Source organism: Monodelphis domestica, chromosome 2 (assembly GCF_027887165.1).
Source record: "Monodelphis domestica isolate mMonDom1 chromosome 2, mMonDom1.pri, whole genome shotgun sequence".
NCBI classification, from domain to species: Eukaryota; Metazoa; Chordata; class Mammalia; order Didelphimorphia; family Didelphidae; genus Monodelphis; species Monodelphis domestica.
The window spans coordinates 405196710-405210373 of record NC_077228.1 but is presented as its reverse complement, the minus strand read 5'-3'; the positions used below and the strand labels follow the sequence as shown (position 1 = coordinate 405210373).

At 35.5% G+C, this 13664-nt stretch overlaps 1 protein-coding gene across 4 annotated transcripts in view; it reads right to left on the bottom strand.

Annotated features, from left to right (window-relative positions):
- ENPP3 (ectonucleotide pyrophosphatase/phosphodiesterase 3) overlaps positions 1-13664 on the bottom strand; it is a 135479-nt gene that overhangs the window by 104051 nt on the left and 17764 nt on the right. For all 4 annotated transcript variants that reach the window (XM_016428904.2, XM_056818795.1, XM_007484570.3 and 1 more), the window contains exon 3: positions 6901-6976. In XM_016428904.2, coding sequence (XP_016284390.1) covers positions 6901-6976 — 76 coding nt within the window. The remainder of the gene's footprint in view (positions 1-6900; positions 6977-13664) is intronic.

Below are 13664 nucleotides of genomic sequence, written 5' to 3'. Positions count from 1 at the left end.
TCCATTAAAATCATATTTCTAGGATGGCATCGAACCATTAAAGTTTTTTTTGGCCATCCACAAAACCATTTCTCAATCCACTGAACTATACTATTTTTTTAAACCCTTATCTTCCATCTTAGAATCATAATGGGTATAAGAATAAGGGATAGGCAATAGAAGTTAAGCAATTTGCTAAGGGTCATGCAGCTAGGAAGTTTCTGAGGTCAAATTTGAACCCAAGACCTCTTGTCTCTAGACCTGACTCACAATATACTGAGTCACCCAGCTGTCCTCTGAACTGTACTATTATTGTCTAAGCCACAGTTGTCATAAAAAAATAAACAGATAACAGATATTGGCATCTTGCAATTATATAAACCAAGATCTTAATAGATGACAACCACAGAAGGTATTTAACTAATGAAGAGACAGACTTGGAAATAAATGTGACATAGAAACAAAGAATACTAACTTTTTTACAAAATTAAATTGAAAATATTTTTTAGATATATGAGGTCCCATATCCTAATAGCTTTTGAGTTAGCCAGATAATTAATTGATGTCATAAGAACTGGACCCTGTTCAATAAAGCTTTGAGAGTACAAAATGCCAGAATCCAGACAAATATATTAAAGTTAACACATGAATGATCTCTGAAGATTTACTTCTGTGTTGGCATGAGAAAATATTTGGATTCTCAGCAAATACTAAAACTAGTTTGGCAACACTGACTTTGAATGCAAATGCAGGCCTTTTGATGCTTACGTGACAGCAACTGTGCACCAAAGAATTGCGGTTCATAAGAGAAAACACAGATGTTCAAATGAGATTTCAATTATTTATGCTAATGGCTTACTATATTGCAATGGCACCATACCATACTGAATATGACACAGACTTTGCACTCTTATAATCTAGTAGGTAAGCTAAGCTATGTACACAAATAAAATATAATTCAAGTTAGAAAACTACCTAAGTATACAAGAAACATAAGAAGTGTTTTGAGGTGAAAAGATTGAGGGTTGGAAGATATCTTGAGAACATTTAATCTAGAGATTCTCAATCTGAGGTTCATGAACTGAAAGATTTTGAGTCTGTGAACTTGGGGGAGGGGGAGGAATATATCTTTATTTTCACTAACATCTAACTGAAATTTAGTATTTCCTTCAATTATTTAAAAACTCTCTGAGATGGGTCCATAGGCTTCAGACTGCCCAAGAGATCCCAACTTCTGAAAAGGTCATCCAATTTGGGGGGCATCTGGGTGGCTCACTGGATTGAAAGCCAGGCCTAGAGATGGGAGATCTGGTTTAAATCTGTTCTCAGACACTTTCTAGTTGTGTGATCCTGCAAATCACTTAACCCCCCCTTACCTATCCCTTAAAATTAATGTATAACATTGTTTCTAAAATGAAAGGTAAGGGCTTGAAAATAAACATAAGTACAAAAAGTAATGTCAAAAAGGTGAAGAGTTATACTCAAGGTCATTTAGAATTACATTCAGACTGTGTTTCTTTGCAATGTTATTGCTATGAAATTGTGCAAAACACTGTGTTTCCTACACCGACACCTTAGAGATGATCTGTAGGATGTTGGCCTTTCAATGAGTATAGTTATATTAGGAGGAAATTACTTGGCCTGAAGTGTTTCCAGATATGTGTCATTATGACTGAACCATCGTATTTCTACCAGAAAAGAGATGCGCTTCTAAATGCTTTATAGTCAAAATAAGTGTCAAACAAGGCCAGACTATCACTTCAACATTTTTTCCATTATTTCTATTCATAACATTGAAACTGGAAAAATTGCAGTTAAGTAATCTAACAGCAAGTCAACAGGAAGATGAAATTGACCTTAGGAATAAAGCTTTTATTAATCCCATGATGTTGTAACACACCATCTGCCATGCAACTAGCCATTATATCAATGTTATGTGTAAACACATCTGCACTAGATATACAAAAAGACAGATTTATAAAGCTGCTTCATCTTAGAAAAAGAAAAATTATCTAATAGAGAAAAAAATAGGCAGAGGAAGCTAGAGAAATGTCATTCTTTGGGTATTTCACAATTTAACAGCCACATGTTAAAACAAAACCAAATGAACTAATCTACACCAAATCCCTGATCTACCCATCTGCCAGTGTCCCTACTACTACCACTAGAAAGTATAGATATGGTTGAATATGCAAATGTATTTTATAAACCCTTCTATATTCGGGGCAAATTTTCTCTATTTCTGCTATTTACAATTACTTTTGATTCTCACCCTATAAGGTTCAAAGTTGTTCCAGAGTTCTTATTCAAACAGCTTTATTCCATTTCTCAGTGGTGCTCCTTATCAACCTGCTCTGACTACTACTAATCATTTTTATTAGTTCAAGATCATTCCACAAGGTCAGAAGCACTATTTCTATGGATCTCTAAACTACTTATGTTCCATTTCTCCCTCTTTGGGAGAGACAGCATGGTATAGTGGATGGAGACCTAGCCTAGAAGCCAGGAAGAACTGGGTTCAATTTCTACCTCTGATACATTATGGCTGCATGACTGTGGGAAAGTAATTTAACATCTTGATGCTCAAGACAACTCTAAGACTACAAATTATTGATAAAATACCAGGATGCATTAGTTGAGGTAGTTTATTCATCTGGGAGAATCCTATATGAATGAAATAAAAAAAATACATTCACTATCTTTATCCTTTCTCTTCTTGGAGTTTCTCATGATTCAGCTTTTTGTATAATTTTTTTATCAACATCTATAGCCATTACACTCTGAATATGCCCAATCTCCAGCAAGCTCGGGAGCTAAGCAGCAACACTTTTTTTTTAACTTTTTCTTTTTAGAGGAAGAAAATGTGATATGGCAAAAAAAAAAAGTACTAGCTTTGCAGTCAAAAGACCTATCCTGCTTCTTACTGCCTCTATGAACCTGAGCAAATCTCTGAACCTCTATGGGCCAGCCCTAGGTCCTCATCTATAAAGTGATGGGATTGGTCTAAATGGCACCTAAGGTCCCATCTAGTTCTAAATACATGATTCTAAGATGCTATGTAGGGCAGTTAGATTATGCAGTGGATAGAGTTCCAGGCATGTAGTCTAGAAGTTTAAATGTGACCAAGCTGTGTGACCCTAGGCAAGTCACTTAGTCCATTTGGCCTCAGTTTCCTCACCTACAAAATGAGCTAGAGAAAGATATGTCAAACCACTCCATTACCTTTACCAAGAAAAACCCCAAATGAAGTCACAGAGAGTCAGATATAACTGAAATTGTTGAACAATATAATGCTAGAATCTAGCAGAGTTAATTATGCTATGAGTGTTACTGGACTAGCTGACTCTTTTGCTACAATTCAGCCCTGCCATGTTCATGAACCACATTTATGAAAAAGTTTAAGAAGCTATATGGCTATACGGGCTAATAGCCATCACTATTAATGTCCTTCCTCCCAAAATACATACTTTATGTGTGAATATGTGTGTAGGTATATATGTGTATTTAAATTAACTTTATATTAGTTCTTTACATATTTCATTCTTTGAAATTTTATCCCCAATGCCTAGTATAATCCTTGGGACATAGCAGGTTTTAATAAATATTTCCTTATTGAATAGGTGAGTAGGTGTGGAGTAGATGAATGATAAACCTAACCCAGATTGGAATGTAGAAAGAGGTGAGTGAAGACAGTACAAGAGACCAAAGGATTATAATGTAAAAGACTGTTAAAAGTAGACATAGTTAATTACTAAGGTCAAGGTATTAGATGGATAACATCCAGAAAAAGAACTGTGGGAGTAGAAATGCAGAAGAAAAGCATTTATTTGATCACATGGTTCAATGGGGATTATGGATATGATTGGTGATAATAGACTTTAAATGATCACTCTAATGCAAATATTAATGATATGGAAATAAGTTTTGAACAATAATACATGTAAAACCCAGTGGAATTTCTCATTGTCTCCAGAAGGGGGGAATTAGAAGGGGAGGGAAAGAACATGAATCATGTAACCATGGAAAAATATTCTAAATTAATTAATTAAATGCATGAATTTTTTTTAAGTTATTAAACAGATAAAATATTCTTTCAATAACTTTAGGCGAGACTATCGAACTTCTGAGTCCCTGCAGCTTGAAGACGATTTGACTTTTATGACATAAGTAACCACTTCTTGAAATTCTTTCTGCCATTGGTTTCTATGACATTTTACATTACTGGTTCTCCTACTAAATTCAAATGATACCTTTTTAATCTCTTTAATAGTTCCTTATCCTCCTTCCAGGTATAGTTTTCATTCAAGGTCTTGTTCTCAATTGTCTCTTTTCTCAACATTCTTCTTGAGGATCTGTGCTGACAACTCTCAAGTAGAATACAATGATACAGAGGTCTAGATTTGGAGCTCAAGCATCAGGATTTGAATTTCTGTTCTCTTACCTTCTACCTGTCACATTTACAACCTGTGGACTTTTTTAGTTCCATATGAGGTTAAACTAAATGACTGCTAAAATTCTCTTGACTACTAAATCTATTATTAGCAATATATTGCAGCCTATGTGTGTATAGGTTTATATGTGTATCTGCAATATTTGACAAATGCAATCCAATCTGCTCTTTCTCATGTCTAGTTTGGCTCATTGTCTATTATTAGTATCAGTCAAGAAATATATACTAATAGACCAGTTCTATAGTCCATTCATTTATTTTGCATATCATAAATTAAATTAATGGTCTCCAACCTTTTTCAATTTGCAAATCCCATCACTAAAAAACATTTTAAGCAATGTATCTTCAATATATGTATGCCTATTTATAAATTCCAAAGAGTATGACTGAGAAAGGGAGGAAGAGACTTGAGGAAATGACAAGGTCTAGTGACTTTTGTTTTATATGGAAGAAACCAAGTCATTAGAGAAAGACCATTGAAAAGAAAATGTTGAAGATCTTACAAAGAGAGGAGAGATGATTTAGAATGCAGTCTGAAGATGATAGAAAGGCTTGAAAACAAAGGCAATGTAGGCTTTGGTAAGAAGAGCCACTTCTGTCAGAAACTGAAGGAAATAAAAAGAAGATAATGTCAATGCATTTTAAAATGCAAAGATAATAAGCAACTGAATATTGGTAGAAGAGATTACACAAATGAGTTGACTGAATCCACTAAAAATTTGTCATGTTATTTTTACGGTGACTTATTTGCTATATGCCAATCCTTTTTACTGAGCCCTGACTGACTATCCCATATCCTATACCATCTATTCCAAATTTTATTTTATTGCTTCAAGTCACTTACAACCCCACCTACCACTTCCCTTTCACCAGAGGACTTTGAAGCCACATATCATGAGAAGGGAAGAAAAGTCTTGGGAAAGTGATGAGTGCAAAAGTGAAAATTAATTCAGGAGGTGTAGGATTTGCCTTTCAATAGTGAGAGCCCAGATGAAGTTATGAAACAAAAATAAGTAATGGATCCAAGATGGTTTCCTGACTTTCTCTTATCTCCATTCAGACAATGTGAATAGGAACAAAGACAGCAAATGGAAAGAATACTACAAAGCTGGTACTTCTCCAGTTAAGATCTGCAATAGGATAAAGAAGCAAAAACCTTAAGAATATAGTATGTGTAGAGTTTACCATTGTAATGGAGGTTTAGCTCATGTCTACCTCACCAAAAAGGATTCTACCCACATAAAAGATTCAGGGAAACTTATTTCCAGGAGACTAGATGACTAATGCACATGTGGCATTCTGTATTGACCTACAACATGATTGGGAGTAGCCTCTTCCATTAGTTGAATAACCAAGACTCTGCATCTTTAAAACTGTCTAATTGAAAATAATCTGATCTTTTCCTACATTCCAGTCTAAAACCATTTCAATGTAGTAAATAGAATCTCCAATCCAAGAACTTGAGCCATCAGTATCTAGGAACCCAGGTGTTACAGCCAGCCCAGTAGCAAAGCCTTAAGAAGCAAGAGTTTGGGAATGCAATTCAAGCAAGGTTTGGACTTGAACATGATGGAACTAATGCTATGTAAGAAGTGAGCTTAACTATGAACTCCCTAAAAGCTGGGATAGTCTGTGTGGAGGTAGAGGGGGCAGATTATATCCTCTAAATGCTGGGAATAAGTATTTGTTCATTTATTCTTGCTGTATCTTTGAAGTAAATATCCTTTTGTAAAGTCTAATACCATGATAAGGATTTAAATGGAACTAGGGTGCCAGTCACTGAGCTCCTAAAACTGGAGAAACACATCAGTGGGGGCTCAAGCCAGAGGCAAAGAAAGGAAACTTCTCAAGGTTTTCAAAGTACCAGAGAACCTTTGGGGAGGGTAAGAGGGAAGGAGTCAGAGAATGTAATAGCCTGGCCCTGAGATAGTGGGGCCAGTTAGATCTGGTTCACTATAAAGTAAAGAAGAAGAGAATATCTAGTGTAGGGGTTGCCTAAGAAAGAACTGAGGATGGGAGAGATTGGACATAGTGAGAGTACAGAACAGGGTCAGAGTTGTAAGTCAGAGAGAAAGATGAAATCATAAGAGATTATGATCAAATAAATAAATTTAGGAGTTCAAGAACACAGAAGTGGAACACTTGTGGGTGATAGCCAAGTCAAGAGCTACCTACACATCTCTGTGTGGCTGAGGTAAGGTGAAAGAACAGACCACGGGAAATGAGTAAAATGAGGAAGTGAGCATTTAGAGTGTTTGAGGAAGTATGTTAAAGTCATATCCTACCCTAATCTCTCTCCTAAAATCCTAGATAATTTCGTCAACTTCCTATTAGACATTTAAGACTAAATAAAGCACTTTTGTTGTTCAATCACATCCAACTCTTCATGATCCCTTTTGAGGGTTTCTTGACAAAGCCTGTGGATCATGAAAACACACACAAAAGAGATTTCTGAAGACTTCAGACTATACCTCTGCTTTCTTGTCGCTTTAATCCAAGTCCCAGGCCTAGCCCAAGTGTCATCACCACCAACAAAACAAAAAGAACCTGTCAAAAAAGATAAAGCAATTTTAAAAAAAGGAATACAATCTAATCCAGTGGAATTGCTTGTCAGCTTTAGAGGGATGGGTGGGAAAAATCATGAATCATGTAACCATGGAAAAATAATCTAAATTTTTTTAATATAAAAAATAGGAACAGAATCAAAGATTTTAAATTCTGTAGATGCTGGGCATTGTACTACTCAAATCAGTGTGTTTTACTGAATACCTAAAACACACTAGTGAATTAATTCAAGATGTAATCATTTGATTAATTCATAAATCATCACATATGCACTTTATTTAGTTGCATCTTCTTCATATAAGTAGAAGCAGTGTGACATAATGGAAAAATGGAGTCAGAGATTCCCAAGTCTTTCACTTAACATCTTTGGGTCCTTGGTTTCCTTATCTGTCAAATGAGAGGAGTAGACTAGACTAGATGACCTCTGAAATCCCTTCCAACTCAAAATTTGTGAATGTATCTGTGAAGAAATAGCTTCTTAATGCAATGAATAAATGCTCTAAATAAACAGGTTCAAGTTGTAACTCTCTACAATAAAACAAAAGGAAGTTATGTTTGTGTTGCATACAATAATTGTAGACCATAGGACCCTTTACATAGTAGGTGCTTAATACATGTTGTCATTTTTTTTAAAAACCCTTACCTTTTGTCTTTCATTCAATACTAAATATCAGTTCCAAGGCAAAAAGTTGTCAAGGCTAGACAACTGGGGTTAAGTGATTTGCCCAGGGTCACACAGCAAGGAAGTGTCTGAGGTCAGTTGGGACCAAGGACATCCTGTCTTTAGGTTTGACTCTCTATCACTGAGCCACCTAGTTGCTTAATATTTAAAAAACATAAGGAAAGGTCATTGTTGGGGAATTAAATGTATACTTTTAGCATCAGTAGCAACCCTAACTCATTAATTAATTGATGCAACATTGACCTTAAGGAAAATAAATGACTATTTATAATAATGTTGGACTAGTGGTATTAAGATAACCCTATAGGGACAGGTATTTGGCTCAGTGGATTGAGTCAGGTCTAAAGATAGGAGATCCTGGGTTCAAATTCAGTCACAGAAACTTCCTAACTATGTGACCCTGGGCAAATCACTTCACCTCCATTGCCACTCCCTTACCCCCTTAGAACCAATATTGGTTTTGATTCTAATGTATTACATAAGGATTTTAAGAAAAAGAAGAAAACCTTGGTATAAACAAAAAACACTGTTTGACTCTTTTGCCCTTCTGGTATCTTAATTCTGTTTTCTGGAAGATGTCATTTATCAGTTGATTAACAAGAAAATACGTCTCTTCTAGAAAGCAGCTGAGTCGCATTTGGTCATTAAAGGGCAGGGAAATCAAGATATCAAAGGGCAATTTGGCCAACAAATAATTTATCAACAAATCTGGTTTATTGCTCATATTCAAATGAACCATTCTGGCTAATTTGGAATCTTCTAAACAGGAACTCACCCATCAAAGCAGCTGAAAAAGCTCTTTTCCTGGACTTAACTTCATCATGAGGACATGGTCAGAGCATAAAGAGATTTCTCTCTTCTCTGTACTCTGCCAGTATTGTACTCTCTATCCAGTAAGTCCAATAATTAAGGGGATGAGAGGGATTAGGTGATTTCTTTTATCATAAAGGCTAAGTATAGAATGATACAAATTTGCCAGTTACTTGAACAGGAAGAATCTGTTTCTATTGTCCATTGTGAAAAGAAGAGGAAATTACTTCCTGAAACAAAACATGGTGATCACGAAGGTTTATTCAGAGACTCTTAATTTTGAAGCTTGACACAAAAAAGAAAGAAAATAAACTCTTAAAAACCTACAAATAAACTACATACAACTAGAAGGAAAACACAAAAATACATTATTTAAAACACATGAGGATTAAAGTATTTTAAGTGATAGAGGCATAATGAAGAAAGCACTGCTCTTGGGGTAAAGAATACCTAGGTTCACATTCTGGAGGGCAATTTGGAACTATGCCCAAAGGGCACTAAAAGACTGTCTGCCCTTTGATCCAGCCATAGTACTGCTGGGTTTGTATCCCAAAGAGATAATAAGGAAAAAGACTTGCGCAAGAATATTCATAGCTGCGCTCTTTGTGGTGGCAAAAAATTGGAAAATGAGGGGATGCCCAAGATTAGGGAATGGCTGAACAAATTGTGGTACCTGTTGGTGATGGAATACTATTGTGCTCAAAGAAACAATGAACTGGAGGAACTCCATGTGAACTGGAATGACCTCCAGGAATTGATTCAGAGTGAAAGGAGCAGAACCAGAAGAACATTGTACACAGAGACCAATACACTGTGGTACAATAGAATGTAATGGACTTCTCCACTAGTTGCAATGCAGTGATCTATGAGAAAGAATACTATCCACATTCAGAAGAAAAATTGTGGGAGTAGAAACACAGAAGAAAAACAACTGCTTGATTACATGGGTTGATGGGGATATGATTGGGGATTTAGACTCCAAATGATCACCCTAGTGCAAACATCAGTAATATGGAAATAGGCTTTGATCAAGGATACATGTAAAACCCAGCGGAATGGTGTGTCGGCTATAGCAGGGGGAGGGGAGGAGGGAAAAAACATGATTCTTGTAACCAAGAAATATTCTAATTTGCTTAATTAAATAAAATTTAAAAAAAGAAGAAGACTTAGGTTCAAATTTTTCTTCAAACACTTATTAGCTTCTGTGACCCAGGCAAGTCACTCAACAAACTAATGAAATTCAGGAAACTCCTTTGGACAAATCTATTAATTCCTAGATTACAATCTGCTTTGATAAACACTTTCCTGGGAATCTCCACTTGTATCCTAGAAATAATTGGATCTTTCCTGTTAGAAAAGTTTGTTATTTGTGTAAGGTATCCCTCTACTTTCCTCCTCTTTTACATTTGAAAGTGAAAATGCCTCAGATTTATAATATGAAATATCAATAAGTATCATTTAATGACACAACCACTTAAACACTTTCTTGTATTCTTAAGCCAGACTATTCAGTATATTTTTCTACTTTAGTTGTTATGTTTTAAAAATAGTATTTAAATAACATATATGAACTATAAAGGCCTAATCACAGGAAATAGTCAACTCAATGAGTTTATAGGGAGATAAGGTTTTGTCGAGAAATTTTTATTATACTTTCCTGTGCAGAATATGAGCACACTCCTTAAGTATGTCTTTTGGTTTCAGTGACTCAGAATGAATTATTACAGGAGTCCAGTCAAAGACCTAACAACCCTGATAGGCTATCCATTTGATCAGTAAACTACCCTGAACAACTCCCTTAGCAATCATAAAAATAACTATCATTTTTATAGCACTTAAAATTTTATAAAGTGCTTCATAAATATTTTTCCAAGTATATTTTTGCTTTCCTTTCACTGGAGATTGAAGAACTCCTTCTGTCATTATTAAAAAACATTATATGTTTAATTTCCTTCCTATGTTCAATTAATTCCATACCATTTTTTTTCTTGGTTGAAAACCCTTTGATAAAAGACAGTATTCTGAGCTCTGTTAGTGTTAGTATTCACTGCTCATCAGGCTGGGCAGCCAGATACATGAGGGTGTTAAGAGTCCATGGCTCAACCCTTAGACAGGGGACCATCATATATCCTTCTGGTAGGGGGAGGAGAGGGTCTCAATAGGAGGGTCTAAGAATCTCCACAGTGGATCCTTCCTAGAGCCAGCCAAGGATGATGTAGTACAAGGATCAAACCACTATATCCAGAAGTCTCTCCCTCCTTCCAACCTGGACTTTCAGCTTATATAGCATGCAGACCCCTCTCAGGTCATGAGGTTTCTCAGATGCTGGCCCTGGGTCCAACACTGGATTCTCCCCAACATTTCTGACCCTTGTTTTCAAATAGTCTTCTCTTTTCTTTCTAGTAGTTAAATTGATGGTGAGAATGAATCCAAGAACCACAGAGCCAGGATCCATTACCAAGAGGAGGAGACCATCTTAGTTAGTGAAACCTTAATTACTACAGAAAATACATATTTACATATAAGGTTTTTCTTGTAAGATTTCTGAAATAAGATTTCAAGGTTAAAGACTGTAAGCCAGAAGTATAGATTTTACACTATGGCAAAAGCAAAATTAAATGTAAATTAATTAACAATTTTCATTAAATTAATTAGTAGCATTAAAAAGCTATTTCCCACACCCAGAAAATTAGCAATAGGCATTGTGGAGAGGTTGTGGAGGTTGTGGAAGTCTTAAGAACAGCACTGTATTGGTGGCAGAACTATGAATATCATTGTTCTAAAAAGCAATTTGGAATTAAGCAAAGAAAGTCACTAAAATGACTTTAACTTTGATTTAAGAGATTGAAATGCTAGGTATGTATCCAAAAATAGTCAGTGTCAAAAAGAAAGGTCCTATTCCCAGTTGTGTGACCCTGGGCAAGTCACTTAACCCCCATTGTCTAGCCCTTACTATTCTTCTGCCTTGGAACCAATACATAGTATTGGTTCCAAGACAGAAGGTAAGGGTTTAAAAAAAGAAAAAAGAAAAGTCCTATATGAACCAAACTATATCACAATACTTTTATACTAAAAAAAAAAAGTAGATTCTCATTTATTGCGGAGTAGCGCAACAAATTCAAGTATATAAATGTAAAATAGAACATTACTGTGCTATAAGAAATAATGAACATGTCACATATGGAGAAGTGAGAAAAAACTTATATAAACTGATACAAAGTGAAATAAACAGAACCAGGAAAATATGTATATATAATGACTATGATAATATAAACTTTAAAAATAACAATCAAAAAACAAAGTTTCACTTTCAAAAATTAAAGAGCAACCTAGGACCCAAAAGAAATATTAAATCCATCTTAATAGTGTACAATTTAGGACTAGGGATTTTTAAGAACCTAAGAAGATAGATGTTGGAAGGGAAGGATGGGGTTTTCCATTAGAAATAGTTTGAACCAAAGCAGTAGATAAGCAGTATCTGTCAATTTTTTGAGAACTACCTGTTCACTAAACCTTAATCTTAAGGATCCTACATATAGGATGTACTCACTGGTTGGCTAGAAAACAATTCATGCAATAGAGTTGGATCATAAGATCACAGCATGAAGAAATGGATTTGACAGGACAGTTAAAGAAGAGATGAGTGGGGTTGGGAGAAAACCTAAGAAAAAAAGGTCATATGCCAGCTCTGGGGGGAGAAGAGAGACATTCTATACAGAATTCTGTGATTATCAGAGGCACCTGAAATATACAAAGCAAGCCAGGCTTGGATTGAGCAAGATCCACTCATTAGATTACTCCGACTGAGTAATTTAGTAGTGAATACTGAATTAAGCCATACAAAATTCATAATTCCTATAAGGGTTTTTAAACCTATTTTACATGTGTGTCATAGACCCTTTAGGCAGTCTGCTTAAGGCCATCAACCCTCAGTTCTCAAGACAACTCCTTAAATGCATATAAAATACATACAATGGAATATAATTATATTGAAATAAACAATTATTTTTAAAAAAAGTTTATTAGGCACCTTAGAAAGTTGCCTGAAAGGGACACCTAGTCTAGAGCTGGGAGATCCTGTATTCAAATTTGACCTTGATACTTCCTAGCTGTGTGACCCTGGGCAAGTTACTCAAGCCCCATTACCTAACTCTTTAACACTTTTGTCTTAGAACTAATACACAATAATAATTCTAAGATAGAAGGTAAAGGTTTTAAAAAATAAAAAAAGAAAAGAAAAGCCCAGAAAGTTTAGAGCACTAAAGGTACTAACTTGACCATGTCCTGGACAGGTCTTAAAGTCAAAGGTGTTGAGGAAGAGTAAAGCCTGCCCTCTATCCATTCTGTCTCTCAAATATGAAATACAAAGCACTTTAAAAATACTGTCAGGCGCACCTAATGTCTGTCAAGGAAGCTAAATAACAAAGGACAAAGAAACTATGCAGTATTGTTTAATTCAATAATAAGGTTTCTAAGAACCAAGAACTCTATGCAATTCAATCTGTACTCAGTTTGGCCAATAACTCCTTCCAGGAAAAGATAGTCTATTTCAGAGCAGTGTAGCATTAACAGAAAGAACTCTGGCCTCTGGTTCTAAGAAAGCTGATTCTGAGTCTCTGCTCTGTCATAAACAATTGTATGGCAGACAGTAGACCCAATGAATCTTGGACAAGTCACTTAACTTCTATGGTTCTCAGTTTCTTCATTTGCAAAGTGAGACAATTATCATTAATGTTCTCTAATACTTCTTTTAGTTCAAAATTATATAATCTAATGCCCCTTTGTTGTCTGACTATACTGGTTATAAGGGATGTGTGTGATTGGGGGGATCGGAGAGTAATAAGAGATTAGAAAATGAAAAAATCAATGATAAAACATTAAAAAGAAATACACAGAAGAGAGCAGAAGGAAGTTAAGAAGGGGATACCGAAAAACAGGACAGTTTTATTACTATAGATTAAGAAAAAGGCAAGAGTTTCCATTGTAGCATTATAGCCACAATATAATAGTATAGCAAATCTACTCAACAGGAAGGCTAAACCAGGTTGACGGCAACCAATAGGGTGTCTACCCCAAGCTCCTAAAGACTTTGCCCTGGTGGAAAGGGTGGGTAAGAACAATTTGCTCCAAAAGCCAGGAAAGTAGCACAAGCAGGCGCTATTGAACACTTAGAACTTA